The sequence below is a fragment of the Antechinus flavipes genome, chromosome 2 (genome assembly GCF_016432865.1).
Source record: "Antechinus flavipes isolate AdamAnt ecotype Samford, QLD, Australia chromosome 2, AdamAnt_v2, whole genome shotgun sequence".
NCBI classification, from domain to species: domain Eukaryota; kingdom Metazoa; phylum Chordata; class Mammalia; order Dasyuromorphia; family Dasyuridae; genus Antechinus; species Antechinus flavipes.
The window spans coordinates 129,745,243-129,761,755 of record NC_067399.1 but is presented as its reverse complement, the minus strand read 5'-3'; the positions used below and the strand labels follow the sequence as shown (position 1 = coordinate 129,761,755).

At 31.3% G+C, this 16,513-nt stretch overlaps 1 protein-coding gene across 1 annotated transcript in view; it reads right to left on the bottom strand.

The window, feature by feature from the left end:
• Positions 1–16,513, bottom strand: part of KCNU1 (potassium calcium-activated channel subfamily U member 1) — a 268,697-nt gene that overhangs the window by 209,200 nt on the left and 42,984 nt on the right. The window contains 1 exon segment of the mRNA XM_051975505.1: positions 3,925–4,015. Coding sequence (XP_051831465.1) covers positions 3,925–4,015 — 91 coding nt within the window.

Below are 16,513 nucleotides of genomic sequence, written 5' to 3'. Positions count from 1 at the left end.
TAAATTAGATTCTTCTCAAGCCTCTTTCCTCTCTAATCTGTCCTCCAGAGATCTGCTAAAGTAATGTCTCTAAAATGTCTAGCTGACCATGTTATTCTCCTATTTGATTAAGCTCGAGTGGCTCCCTGAGTCTGTGATTGAATATCATCTCATATTTATCTCATTCTTTTAAAATTTATATTTTGAAAAATTTGCAATGTAAATAATTGTATTATATTTCTTGTGCATAATTTATAAACCATCAAAGTACACCCTCCTCAATATGCATATACTGGGGATGCATATTTAGTTTTTTAAACTATTAGATTGTATGAGTAAAAATGTTTGGAGATTTCTGATATAAGAAATTCTCATTAAAGCAAACATGTTACCAATACAAAATAGCTCCTGATCTACATCTTTTAATTTTTGAGAGTTTCCTGGGCCATTGAGAAGCTCTATGTCAGAGGAAGAACTGGGACACAGGTCTTTTCCACATTAAAAATATAGGAAGCTAAAATTAGCCCTCTGTTCATGATACCATGTGGTCTCTAAAATTTATGCTATACTTTCTCACAGAAATCTTTTGAAACAGTGGTACAAACAATATTTATGTTTTACAGATGAAAAAACCAAGATCAAGAAAGGTGAAATGATCAGCTGCAAATGATTATAGAAATTAGTGACGGAGTTAACATGCCAATATACATAGCTGTCCCAAATCAAATGTGTGTTTCTATGCGATTGTACCGTTCCTATCTTTTTTAAAAAACAATCCTAATGATGACAATGATGCAATTTAGAGTAGGGGTTTTAACCATTTTTTTTTATTATGGACTGTAGGTTAGGCTGTTTAAGTCTACGTATTCATTCTCAGAGTAGTGTTTTTAAATTTATAAAACAAAATGCATAGGATCACAAAGAAAATTAATCATATTAAAATACAGTTATGAAAATACTAAAACAACAATTACAGCATGCAAATTTATGGATCTATATTAAGAACTCCTGATTTAGAGCATCCATGGTAACTTGGCTGTTGTCCCTCATTCCCAAACATTATCAAAATTATATCATTATGTTGGAGAGAAGGTCAGTTCACTTGACTGTGGCTGATCAGACCAATATCAGCTCAGGAGTTTCTGCCACAGGATGGACACAAGTAGTCCATAAAGAGTTGGTAACCACAATACATCAACAAGGGAATGGCTAACTCTTTGCATAAGAATGTAATAGGATATTGCTGTACAGTAACAGTGAATATAAACATTTCAGAGTAGACTGGGAAGACTTTAAATGTAGCAGTCAAAAAAGCAATGTAAAATATTAATAACAATGTAAATAGAAAGAAAACAGAGCAAAACAATTGAGATTGAATGCTGGAAAATTATATTGGCCAAGTGTAGAAGGTGTAATCCTAACCTCTTCCCAACACGCATTCTAGTCCTCTCCCATCTACCTGAAAATTACATTAGTTTGCATTTTAAAAGTATTCAAAACATCCTCTAGATTTGGTTGCTTGAAATGACTATAGACTCTTATTATTGACATCACCACCCTATAAAATAGATCCCAAGAGCAGCTAGTATTTGGCTGATAGATCAGGATAAGCAACTAAGTCAAGAGAGTTTCATGTGAAACAATTTAAGGTGTCCTCAGAGCCTTAGCTGTTAAAGAGCTTTTTCCTGATAGGATGTTGATAAATAAAAAATAATAATAATAATTTTTAAATTTAATTAAATTTAAAATTTTAATAATTAATTTAATTTTTTAGGCATCTAAGAGTGACTCATTTTGTTCCAGCATTAAACTTAAACTACCAGGAAACTGGCCTGAGTCAAGTCCAACTCAAAACAAGTCTAGTACTAGGAGAAGAAAACACAGGACAGAACATCTCCCCCTACTTTTTCTTTTTTTTTTTCAGGAAGCTGGTTGGTACAGTGGATAGAGTGCCAGGCTTAAGATCAGGAAGAGTTAATTTCCTGAGTTATATTCTTGCTTCAGACACTTATGAGATATGTGACACTGGGAAAGTCATTTACCTCTGTTTACCTTAGTTTCCTGGAGAAAGTAATGACAAATCATTTCAGCATCTTTGCCAAAGAACTCCAAATGGCATCATAAAGAGTTGGATATAAACTGAAATTACTGAACAATAACTGCTTTTTTTATAGAAACAGGTAACTATAGATGTGGAGCAATTCACAGAAAAGCTTTATCTGAGCTATTAGTTAGGTGTTCTAACTACACACTATCAGCCTCCCACTTGGTCCCTTGTTTATTTTATTTTTTTGTTATAAAGGATTTTTCCCTGGTAGAAATTAAAGTGAAGGATACAATAAAAAATGTAGATAAGATAAAAATGAAAAAAAATCAATGAATGTATTTATAAAAACAGCGACAGTGACATTTAGCAGTATTGTTTATTTTCCTTCTGGTGAACTTTCAAGCTTACATAATAGAATTATCAAATAGGATTTTTGTTAATTCTCTACAGAGCAAAAATGAAACTCGTTGTAATGTTAGGACAATGTCTGTCTAGAGAGAAAGTAAGTTCCTTTCCTTTTCAAGGGAAGGACAAACCATGTGGTGATTCAATTTGTCTAGAGGGTTTGCTTGTATTTATATGGAAAGTGAGATTTCCCCAGATTTTAGGAAACTACTTCACTAGCTACTCTTATTCATTCACCTTCTGAGGGAAGTACAAACAGGGTGGCACCATGAGACTATGAGAACATTTTCACTTTAGGACACTAGGGCAATGGGATTCATTGAGTGCTGAGATGTATTATATTGATTGCTTAAGAAATACTTTGAGTCATTTATCTATTTTTGGTACATTGTCTATAGAATATTAAGAATTATTTGCATTGGTTTTACATTTTCTATTGTGCAGAATAAATATCAACTTATGTGCCAAAACAAACAGAACAAAACCCAAAACAAAAAATGACAAAAGCATCAATACCACCAAATAGCTTATATTAACCCAATATTATCCCAACAGGGCTAGTGAAATACTTAAGCTGAGATATGTAATTTGTTTATTTTGTTTAGGATCAGAAGATCATATATTTAGAGATGTAAAGGGCCATTAGAAATTATCTGATCCAAATCTCTTTGTTAACATATAATGTACATATATACATATAAGCATTTATGTGGGAAACACTATGATAAGTGATTATTGAAGTGGGAACAATATAGTGTTAAAGGTAAGTAGACCTAGGTTTGAGGAGCAGTTATAACACTTAAGACACTATGACAATGCCTTTAAACTTTCTAGTCCTTAATTTTCTCACCTTATAAAATGGATATAATGCTATTCTTATATCTCTCACATAATATTCTCAGGAAATTTTTCTAGAAATGTGTTATTATCATTAGGAGTTAATTATCTAGTTGGGAAACCAACAATGAACCAAGACAACAGGACAAAAAGCATAAAATGATATTAACAGCCCTTTAGAACCGTATTGTATAGCTGATAAACCACTTTAACATTTGTTCTTAGGAATATGGCTTGAGACCAAGGAGGGATCTTAGATAACATTGAAATCCATCCTATAATTTTTACAAATGAAGAAACGGAGACTCAGAGAAGTTACTGAAAATAACTTAAAGTTATGAAAGTCACATAGATAATTACTAAGCTGGATCCTCATAACAACTTCAAGGTAAACAAAGTAATCATTTTAATTCTTATTTTTCTAAACAGAAAATACACACATGCTATTTTTTGAATGGAAAATGAAATTTTATATCAGCAATTTTTTTTTCAAAGTTTGCTAGGTTTGGGGTTGAGTACTATTTTAAGAATGAAGCATATTCTGGAAAATATTATACTTAAATTATCTAAATAGATTTTTCTTTTACAAAACGGCTCGTGTCATGATTGTACTGAAACCTCTATGACAATAATACTCTTTTTAATATCTTACTTACCCGCAATCCAAAATAAAAGGCAAAGAAAGCATTGAAGAGCAAATCAATAGGAAGAGTTTTGTCTTCAAGTCCTGAGCAGCTTCCAACAGGACTGGAGGAGAAATTAGAACATGGTGCATTCAGACAGGATATTGAAATGCTTTACAAACTATTTATTCATACTACAAAATGACTCTGAACATGTGTCAATTATCTGGTTATTTTTGAATTCCACATCTAGCCACATCAATGAATGATTAGAATGGGATTTGAAAAAAGCATTAGATGTAAGTTAAAAGGGAATGTTTAAGTACCATCTTTACACTTAACAGCTATATGTATTTGAGCAAGTCACCAAAAACATGGCATCTCACTTTCCTATTAAAGAAATGTGCTTGTAATAATCTGTATGCTACACAATTCATGGAATATTTGTGGAAAGATAATTTAAATTATTACAGAAATACTTATATACATATACCCACATAATCTATATATACACATACATCTATGTATTGTTCAGGTGCATATACATATATGAATACATACACATATATATTTATAATATGTATACACATATAGATGATGTTTACTGTTTTAAAAGTTATTTTATTAAAAATTTACAACTCATAAATGTCAAAGATATTTCAATAAATGTGGCATAAATTAAAAAAGGAAGCCAAAACATCCCAGGTTCACACGACTGACTAATACAGTTAATGAGCCCGGTCTTCCTGGCAGGGAAAATATTTCTAATGAGTGCTTTAAGATACACATGACATGCTTAAATTCATAGTATGCCAGTATCAAAAGCAATCTTGGAGATAACCTGTACAATGTTTCCTTCCCCTCGTTATATTTATTTTTGTCAATTATTTTGAAACATTTTGCTTTGATAAAAAACACTTCTCCCATCATACCCCAGATTATCTTCTCCTACGGGAAGAATGTGAGCCAAATCACCTAATACAGAGTTTGTGAAAGTACATATAATCTTCCATTTCTGTAGTTCATTATTTGTTAACACAGATGATTTAAATTTTAGCTTTGCTAGTCTGATATAGTACTGTCTAATTGTCTTCCTTAATTTGATGATTCAGATTTCTATATCTAATATGATCTAATAGATCATCAACTATTTGTACAATTTCAAAAAATTATTTTATTGGAATTTAAAATGTACAAAACTGAACTTTTGGTCTTTGCCCCTAACCTAAATGTATGACTCCTCATGGATTTCTTTTTGACAGGACTATTTTTTTCAGTCCCTGCAGGTCTATTGTTGTTTGTTCTTCATTTTCAAAGAGAATCAAAGTCATCACAAGAGTGATGTTCTGACATGTGTGTGAATTGAATGCAAATGACAGAGACAGTTCTGGGATCATTTTCTGCTCTTTACTATCCCTCACTGTCCCCTGCTCCCTTTCATATCAAAACAGTAGACAATTCCTTGATTTTATTAAAGTTATTTGTATTACTTATTTCTTTTTCTTTACTGATAGAGCCCCCACTTTACCTAAAGACCTCATTGCCTTTTAAAAAGAATTGATCAATTTTTATGCTTCATTTCTCAATATGCCCCTACTCCTCAAAACTTATAACAAAAATTATTTTTTTAATGTCTTATCCTCCATTTTTGTCTTTTTTTGAATAGCATTTTATTTTTCTATTACTTAAAGACAATTTTAACATTACTTTTAAAATGAGTTATAAATTTTCTCTTTCCCTAGTCCCCAAGACAGTAAGCAATTTGATATGTTATATATGTACAATCATGTAAAATATATTTATATATTAGCTATGTTGTGAAAGAGGAAACGGAGCAAAAGAAATAAACTATAAAAATAAAGTAAAATGATATGCTTCAATCTGAATTCACTTTCTCTATGTGTGTATGTGTGTATAGTATTTTCCATCACAAGCCATTTGAAATTGTCTTGGGTCACCGTATTACTGTGAAGAACTAAGTTGATCATTGACAATTTTGCTGTTAGTGTGTACAATATGGAGTAAACAATTCTTAAAAATACTATTCAATAAAGTAATCAGCTCATCAAAAGTCTATGATAAAGTGTGCATTATTCTTGACTGGCCATTCCCTATACAAATGAAATCCCCAATCCCATCATAAAATATTTTAGTTATTTATATGTATGAAGAATAGCTTCTCCAAATAATTTCAGTTCCTTTAGTTTATTACTGAAAAAAAGACAGATAAAACAACCAAAACAAAATCCCCATATCCTTTTCTCAGGGTTACAGGATGAAAGGGAGGAAGGAGGGAAAGAAGCCCTTTCCCCATCATAAGTTCAATATATGTATTTGTGCTGTGGATCTAAAGAACCTTCTTTTCTGGATATTGCAGGAAAAGAGGAAGACTCCCTCATTCTGGTTATTTTAAGACATAGTATATGAAAAGAGGTTACTGCTATACAGGGATAGCAGTAGGGATAGTTGTAGGGAAATGTAGAATGTTTTCTCCCAGAAGTAGGGTGTTTTTATCTTAGGTGATCTAGAAATGTTCAGCAAAGCTCTTCCACCCTCCTTTTTGGTTATTATTGTTTAGTCATATCCAACTATTTCTAACTCCTTTTGAGCTTTTCTAGGCAGAGATAAAGAAGTGGTTTGCAATTTACTTCAGTTCATTTTACAGAAGAGGAAACTGAAGTACACAGGATTAAGTGACTTGCCTAGGGTCACACAGCTAGTAAGTGTCTAATGCCATATTTGACCTCAGATATTTCTAACTCCAGAACTAGTGCTGTTTCCACTGTACCACCTAATTACTTCTGTACATTAATAATAATTGGAGAATTTATTCAAAAGATTGTTCACATTTTCTTTTTCTTCTCTGTAAAATCATTTCTTCATATGCCTTGACAATTACGACTTGGAAGAATGATTCTTATCCCCAAAAGATTTGTCAAATATTCATATATTTTTTTAAGTCAGAATTTTCCTCAGATATCTTTGAAGTCAACTTTTTCTCATCAGTACTTTCAATTCTTCTAGCTGTATCTGTTTTTCTAGGCTAAAGTTTTAAAATATTATACAATAAAAATGCCTATTTTGCTAATAGCTAGTTATATTTTCCTCTTTTCCTTATATAAACATTAATTCTTCTACACTCTACAATTTTTACCATAAGGCTTTTTTCTCCTTGAAATTTCATACTCTTTATATTTAACTCATTCTTCCATTTGGAATTAATTGTGCTATATGGTATAAATTATTTGTCTAAAGCTATTTTCTGTCTACCATACTGTAGAAACCTTTTCAGTCTGAAACTCCATCCATCCCTGAATCATTTCACAGGTTAGAAATAGTTACTATCTCCTTATCCTTTTTCTCAGTTTAACTGGTTCATTTTAAAATCTATAAATTTAAGGGAGTGACCTAAAGGAAAATTATATCTTTATTACTCTCCAGACTGCACTGATGATATGTTCACAGAATTTTCTTTATACCACCTGGGAGTCAGGTACCTTCATCTTCCCTCCCCCTTTATTCAGCTTTCTTTTATATGTTTTCTTAACCTATTAGAACTTAAAGTTCTTCTTTAGACTTGTATTTACATTCTTAGCTCTTAGCACACTCGCTCATACTCTTAAAAAGGTTTATTTACTTCAATTAACTTGAAACTTTTTTTCTGTGTACTTCTCATTAAATATCTTTTCAATAATTTGTGTTTTTTTACTTTATTAAACACTGGCCTTCTTTATGTTTCCTTATTGCATTCTCTTGCTACTATATTCCTATGGTGTACTTGTCCCATTTCAAACTTATGTTTGAACCAGGTACTTTTGATAATTGCTTTATGAAATAATTTGAGATTCAGTAATGTTCATCACCACTTTTACTTTTTTTTCATAATTTCCCTTGAAATTCTTGCTGCTTTGTTCTTTAATATAAATTTTTATACCTGTGAACTAATTAACTAGTATCAATTTGTTACTATTTTGGGCATGGAAAAGCCTCAGAAAAATTCCAATTAATTTTCTTTTGATTTTGCTTTTGAGTCATTTTTTTCAGTCTACCAAGTCTCTATTATCTCCTTTGGGGTTTTCTTGGCAGAGCTACTGGAGTAGTTTGCCATTTCCTTCTCCAGCTCCAATTATGTAGGTCATCCTTCATTTCCATAAAAATTATTTTATGATTCTAGTTATATAATTCATTTGTATGTGGCTTAGTCAGATAAATCCCAACTACTTTATATGTTATGTAATAATTTCATAATCATTTTATTTTACTAGTTTTTTTTCTTGCTATTTTTTTTGGTACTGTAAAACAATATCAATGCTTTTATAAAATTTTTAATGCTGTTGCTTTAATGAAGCAATTAATTGCTTTGATTACTTTTTTTAAAGTTAATTTTCTGAGGGTTTCTTAGTAAGTAGGACTTGCAAAAATGAATTATTTTGTCTTCTCATTGCTAATAGTTATTCTCTAAGTTTTTAATTTTCATTGCTATAGCTATCATTTAAATTGTGTCAAATAGTAATAAATGTAGTGGATATTCTTGAGTTATTTCTGATTTTATTGTGAAAATTAAAATAATATTGCTCTTTGGTTTTAAGCAAATGTTTTTGATCAATTGAAGAAAAGCATAATATCTGACTCATGGAAGATACTTAATAAATGTTTACAGATTGAAAAAAAAATTGTTCCAAGATATCCTTGTGTTCCAAATGTTTTTCTCCCTCCTTACCCCACCCCTTTCCCTAGACAGCAAGTAATCCAATATATGTTAAATATGTGCAATTCTACGTATTTCCACATTTATCATGTTGCACAACAAAAATCAGATCAAAAAGGAAAAAGAAAACAAAAAGCAAACAAAAAAAAAAAAGGTGAAAATACTATGCTGTGTTTCACATTCAGTGCCCACAGCCCTCTTTCTGGTTATAGATGACTCTCTCCATCCCAAGCCTATTGGAATTGACTTGAGTCACCTCACTGTTGAAAAGATTCAAGTCTATCAGAATTGATCATTCATAATCTTGTTGCTGTGTACAATGTTCTTTTGATTCTACTCAGCATCAGTTTATGTAAGTCTCTCCAAGTCTTTCTAAAATCATTCTGGTGATAATTTCTTATAAAACAATAATATTCCACAACATTCATATACTCTAACTTATTCAGCCATTCTGCATCTGATACTTGATCCTTTTATGTGATATTTTGTTAAGTTCTTATTTTTAATATATTTTGAATTTTTCATTGCAGAATTCAGTTCATTAACATTCAAGATTATGTTTTAAATTTCCTCTAACACTTTTTATTACATTCTTAAAAAATATGAATCTTGAATGTTAGAGGAAAATCCTATGTAAGGGATTATGTTCAAACTGTCACCCTCTATAATCTTAAAGTTAAAAGAAATTAACTAAAATAAATAAAAGCAACAAACCAAGAGGGAGGAAAAAAGTATTCATAATATAGGCAATCTTGCAGAAAATTAGCAGAAAATTATGATAGCATATTCTTCTAAGAAGTGATGAGCAGGATATATTCAGAAATGAACTGATACAAATGCAAGTGAGGCAAATCAGGCACACATTATGACAGCATGGGCCATATTATCCATGATGTTTTCTTGGCATAGATAGTGAGGTGCTTTGGTATTTTCTTTTCTTGTTCATCATGAAGAAACTGAGGCAAATAGGGTTAAGTGATTTATATGCAGGGTCACACAGCCAGTAAAAATCTTAGGCCAAATTTAAACTCAGGTATTTTGAAAATTTCCCTGGAGAGTTCAGCTGACTCCAGACCCTTAGCTGCCACCTCCAAAACTGAATAAATAATAAAAAGAGCCCTCAATATACCAAATGAATATATGTTTTATCAGTGGATGGCATTCAGAATCAAAAACTCTCACCTCCAATGAAAATTACAGCACATCTGTGTTTAAGTACTTAAACTGCAGAGGCTACTTAAGGCTCAAAAATGACAGTGTAATATAGTAATAAGCAAATTCAACAAAATAACACAGATAGAAAAACAATCTCTAATAAAATCAAGAGAAAAATTTATTAGAGAATTTTTTGACAAAGACTACATGGAAATAATTGGATAAAATCTTCTATTGAATTTATTCAACAAACACTTAAGAGTTTACACTCTTAGTTTACCTCTCAGACCTGTGGAGGAGGAAAGAATTTGTGACCAAAGAAGAACTAGAAATCATTATTGATCACAAAATAGATAATTTTGATTATATTCAATTAAAAAGTTTTTGTACAAATAAAACTAATGCAGACAAGATTAGAAGGAAAGCAATAAGCATTTTTACATCAAAAGAATCTGATAAAGACTTCATTTCTAAAATATATAGAGAATTGACTCGAATTTATAATAGTTCAAGTCATTCTCCAATTGATAAATGATCAAAGGATATGAACAGAGAATTTTCAGGTGAAGAAATTGAAACTATTTGTAGTCACATGAAAAGGTGCTCCAAATCACTATTGATGCAAGAAATGCAAACTAAGACAACTCTGAGATATCACTACACACTTGTCAGATTGGCTAAGATGACAGGAAAAGACAATTGAATGTTGGAGAGGATGTGGGAAAACAGGGACACTGATACATTGTTTTTGGAACTGTGAACAGATCCAACCATTCTGTAGAGCAGTTTGGAACTTTGCTCAAAAAGTTATCAAACTGCAATACGCATACCCTTTGGCCCAGCAGTGTTTCTACTTGGATTATATCCCAAAGAGATCTTAAAGGAGGGAAAGGGACCCACATTAACAAAAATGTTTGTGGCAGCCCTCTTTGTAGTGGCTAGAAACTGGGAACTGAGTGGATGCCCATCAATTGGAGAATGACTGAATAAATTATGGTATATGAATGTTATACAATATTATTGTTCCATAAGAAATGACAAACATGATGATTTCAGAGAGGCCTGGAGAGACTCATATGAATTGATGCTAACTGAAATGAACAGAATCAGGAGATGATTATACATGACAACAACAAGACCATATGATGATCTATTCTGATGGATGTGGCTCTCTTCAATAATGAAAGGATTCAAACTAGTTCCAATTGTTCAGTAATGAAGAGAGCCATCTACACCCAGAGAGAAAACTATGGGAACTGAGTGTGAACCACAACATAGATTCTTACTCCTTCTGTTTTCCTTCTCAGATTTTTTTCCTTTCTAGATCCAATTTTTCTTGTGCAGCAAGATAACTATATAAATATGTATACATGTATTGGATTTAAAATATATTTTAACATATTTAACATGTATTGGGCTACCTGCATCTAGGGAAGGGAGTGGGGGAAGAAGGGGAAAATTTGGAACAGAAGGTTTTGCAATGGTCAATCTTGAAAAATTACCACTGCATACATTTTGTAAATAAAAAGCTATAAAAAAGGGGTTTACTCCTTTATATATCTCATAGGAATTGGATCTTAGTTTCATATTGTATCTGATTTTTTAAAATATCTTGAATATAATGTCCTTCATATAAACATTTAATGCCACAATTCTGCCTCCAATTAATGGCTCTCCATTTTCCATCCATACTGAATACATTTATATATTATTTGGTAGCATGATTTTAAGTTTTGCTTTTTTAGATCATCTTTGGTAAAATCAATTTCTTTCTACTCTTATTTTAATTTTATGAAGGATTTAACTTTTTGATGTGCATTGTTCTTGCATAGAAGTTATTTTTTATTTTTATTTTTCATCCACGTTGCTATTATTTCACTTGTTGAATTGTATAAGATATTTACATATAAAGTTATAATTGTTAAGTTTTTGCTTTTTCTTCATTAAAATTCATATATTTTATATAACCATACTTTATGTATATATTACAACTCCAGCTTCTTAAACTGTGATTTGCCATTCCATGTGGGGTCTTGTAACAGAATGTAGAAGTTGTTAAATTATGATTTATTATCAATAAATATTTGGTTTATATAGCTAATTTTATATTGCTATATACTTGGTGTCATGTAAAAATTTCTTGGACAAAAAAGTGGAAAAAGTTTTCAAGAAGCCCTGAATAATTAATCTATGATCAAGTGTACCATCCCTTATTTAAAAGACTTTTAGAAGATAAAAATAAAACAAATCAGTAAATCTACCCAATGCCACAATTAAATCTAAATGTAAATACAATACTGCACATACCTCTTTCATTATATCTGCAAAGTTTAGAATAGGATTCATTTTCTAAGTTTCTTTGTTTTTAGTGCCAACCTTCTTGATTGCTATAGAAACACAGCATTCAGTTTCAATTTTTAAATTCATTTCGTTTATAATGTTATAATCATAGCATACATTGTTTTTCTGGTTTTACTTTCTTTTGATTATATTTATAGATGTCTTCCCATGGTCCACTGAGTAGTTTATAGAAAGTTTGCCTTTCTTTTTATTGAAATTTCCTTGATGCATGCTACCTATTTTGTGACAGAGAGCTGAAGGACTTAAGATGCAGAATGAAACATATTTTGGGGACATAAGTAATATAGGAAAAATAGAAATAAAAAAATGAAATTAGAACAAATAAGGGAAGAAGGTATAGTTTACACAAAAATCAGTCAATAAGCTGATAAGCATTTGTAAAATATCTGTGATGTACCAGGCACCATGCCATGTGCTGAGGATACAAAGAATAGCTGAAGACTCATAAATCAAATGAAGAAGACAATATTAATTATGTACAAAGAAGTTGTATGCAATAAAAATGAAAGAAATCATTAGTAGTAAGTAGTAAGATGCATTAGGTAAGATTTCTCATAGAAAATGAGATTTTGGCTGGAACTTGAAGGAAGACAGAGAAAGCAGGGAAGCTAGAAGGCAAAGAAGAGTTGAGAAAGTATTTTTGGCAAGGGAGGACAGTCAGGGAAATTGCCTGGATCTGAGAAATGATGTGTCTTGTTTGAGTAACAGCAAGAAAACCAGTGTCATTGAATTTCAAGATATATAACGGATGAGAAGAGGAAGAGGAGAATACAGTTTAAGAAGACTAGAAAAATTGAAGGAAATCAAGTTGTGAAGGTCTTTGAATAAGAGATGGAGGATTTTGTATTTGATCCTAGAGGTGACAGAAAGCCAATGGATTGTACTGGAGAGGAGGTGAAAATTTTTTCAGTATGTAACAGATATCCTGAAAAAAAAAACCCAGAATGGAGCAAACTAATCCAAAGTTTAATGATACAATTAGAAACAAAAAGGCAAAGTGAAAAGATTGAAACATTAAAAGAATACATGAAATACCCTCTATCTCAAATTGTTACATAAAGGAGAATTTAAGTGTCACACCAAATTCAGTAGCCTTTTCCACATGACTTGAATAATTTTAATATATCTTTAAAACTGAATTCAGTTTTTGGGAAAATTTGACATCTGTGCATTCTTTGAGGAAAGATGCAAATCAATCCTCATTCTGGACTGAATCTGTGTACTGGGATGGGGTGCAGAGAGACTACATGAAGACAAAAAGAAATAACAGAGAACATTTTTATCTTGAGAGTTTGAATGATATAACTATCAAGGAGAAAATTTAATGAGATGTTTCCTGAGAGAAAAAGTCTAATTTTTACAAAATACATTAAGAAAATTCTGGAGAAGAAATTTTTAACTGGTATTCTGTGAACTGGATCATTAAAGGTTAGTCTCTGATCTTTCTCTCTTTGATTCACTGGAAATAATATGCCATTGTTTTGTTTGTTACACAGGTAATAAATTGTAAAGCAAGTAACCCTGGATTTTTTTAAGTCTAAGGAGTTTAATATTTTAAAAGTAACCTGGCCAATAGAGGCCAACTTATTGGGAACTTATATAGAATGTTCTGCCTGCTAGAAGTAGGAGAAGATGCTTGACAAATCTACTTCAGAAATTTTGTCGACATGTAATGGAGAAGCTCTTTTCACTATTCAGGACAGGACATTTTAAAAATCTTTTCACCTATTTTATTCTATTGGACATTGCATATAACATGAAATGGGTGAAATCTTATGGGGAAAGAGGCTAATCCATTTTATTTTAATTTTAAGAATATCTAATATGGTACAAGCTGGGGACAGGTCATAGCTAATTGATTAAATAATTAAATACATTTTGAATTAGACTATGATCCTTGATTGCCTTAGAATCCATGATCAGAAAAATAAAAATGAGAAGTAGCTATTAAAGAGGAATGAGCAAGAACAGTAGATAGAAGGCTAGATTTGAAAACATAAAAAAACTGAGTTCAAATCCATCCTGAGACACTTAAAACTGTTTAACCTTGATTAAGTTATTTAACCCCTTTCTCATATATTTCCTTATCTAAAAATGAAGATAATAATAACACCTACCTTCCAGGATTGTGGGAATAAATGGAATAATGTTTGAAAGGTACTTTATAAACTTTAAAGGTGTATATATGTATATATATATATATATACATATATATATATATACACACACACACACACACACACACATACACATGTACATATCTATGACATACACCCTCATATACACACTCAAATGGCTTGGTGTGGAAATTCATTAGTGTAGTGTAGAAACACATTAAGGAAATCAGCAGCTAGGAAGTACAAGAAGATTGAACACTGTACTTCTAGTCTGGAAGATCTCAACTCAAATCCTGCTTTAGATATCTATCAGCTGTCTCTAAAACAGGGATAATAATAGAACCTGCCTTAAAGAGGTGTTGTAAGGAATGAAATAATGGTAAAGTGCTTCATAAATCCTAAATGCTATATAAATGCCAGCTCATAGACTGAGAAAGGAAAAAAGCAGGAGGTTGAGAAAGAAGAGATTTGGGAAAGGGATGGTCACAACTATGGGAAGGTGGGGTTAAATAGAGAGAACAAATGAGACCATGTGATCTTTGTCCAAGTTGGGTGAAGAAAGGAAGGATAATGGAAGATAAGCAGACAATTCCAATTAGAAATACTCCTGTTTTCTTGTTCCTTTTTCTTGTCCAGTTTCTTTTTCTTTGTTAATGGAAAGATAATGATACAAAAAAAGAAGTAACATTGTAATACGTTCAGATGTGGCGAATATGCATATATTAGTGAATATATTAATGAAATTTATTTAATTACAAAATTATAATAAAAGCCTTATATTTGAGATTAGAGTTAGTGGATAGTGTGAGAGATTATAAAAGAAGACAGAAAACACTGATAAAACATTGAATTATGCAAAAGAAAAGAAGTTTATAAAGACACAAAGGCAATTTTATTAGTATTTTATTCAATTTCAAATATGCTAAAAACTGACTTTATATTTGTTAGTAGATGATCATAAACTCTAGGTTTTGATAATTTAAATTTTTATTTTGTTTTTTTTTTAATTCTCTTATTACAATGTCTCAGCATCTACATAATCTATGAAAGAAAACAATCCTGTGGCCAGCATCTGCTTTACTTAAGGCAGAGTTGGGCCCTTCCTGGGTCAAACTAACCCATGGCTTCAAATACTTTGACAGCCTTGTCTTATTCTGATGATCTATGTTCTAGCCTTTCATACTAGCAATATCTTTGAATATCACTTATCAAGGATAAAATGTTCAAATGAGCAGGCCTGCTATTATAATTCTGTCCCATCTTTATATTATTACCTTTTTTAAAAAAATCTTAACATCATTGTGTAATGGGAATCATTCCATGTCCCAAATAATGAGATCTCATCTTACTTTCAACCTTTAGTAGCAGTTGTCTCAGTTCCAGAGGTCATATTATCCTATCTCTATCTTTATGTCTACTTTGTCACTCTAGGTGATGGCTGCCCTTGATAGCTTATATATCTCTTCTGTTGGGATAGGGCAATCCAGATTGGTAAAACTATTCCTCAGATTAAGTAGTGTATTTATTTGAAAATTCCCCACAGAGGAAACCCACCACAAAAATGTATCTACTTTTTGAAGACTATAGTTTAGTGATACACTTTCCTCATCTCAATTTTCCATTCATTGACTTTTATCCTAGTCTTCCACAGCTCCATCTCCTCCCTTCCCTACATTACTGAGTGACTAAATTAAATATTGTCTCTTCACTGTTCATGCAAGAATTTTGGGGGAGTTCATCACCAATGCTTCTCTATTTCTCTCTTTTTCTTTCTTGGTAGTACAACTTCAAATTTGCCATCAGTTTCTTCCACATCTATTTGCCCGACATCCATTGCTGATTCACTTATAGTGGATAAAACATTTAGTATAGGCACTATTTTTCTCTTGCAGATTTTTTAAGCTCCTTGTAAGTTTTTAAGCAATTAGTTTCTTTTATGCCTTGATGACATTACTTTGTTTTTTTTTCCCTTTTATTCCCTAGATTATTCTCCAATTGCACCTTTTAAAAACAACAACAATAAATTCATACGTAAGAGAATCAGTTTCATTAATATTTTTGTATAATTGTACTTATTTTAATTTCTTGTATTTTTGTTTTTATTGTCTTTCTAAACCAAATAATCTGCTCATCTCTCTTTTTTAATTTCTGCAGCAATGACTGAAACAGCTCTTATTAAATACTTTTCTTTCTCTCTGTATCTGGATTTTTCTGTCTGTCTGTCTGTCGGTTTCCCCCTCTCCCTTGCTCCTTTCTTCCCTCCCTCTTTCTTGCTATCTCA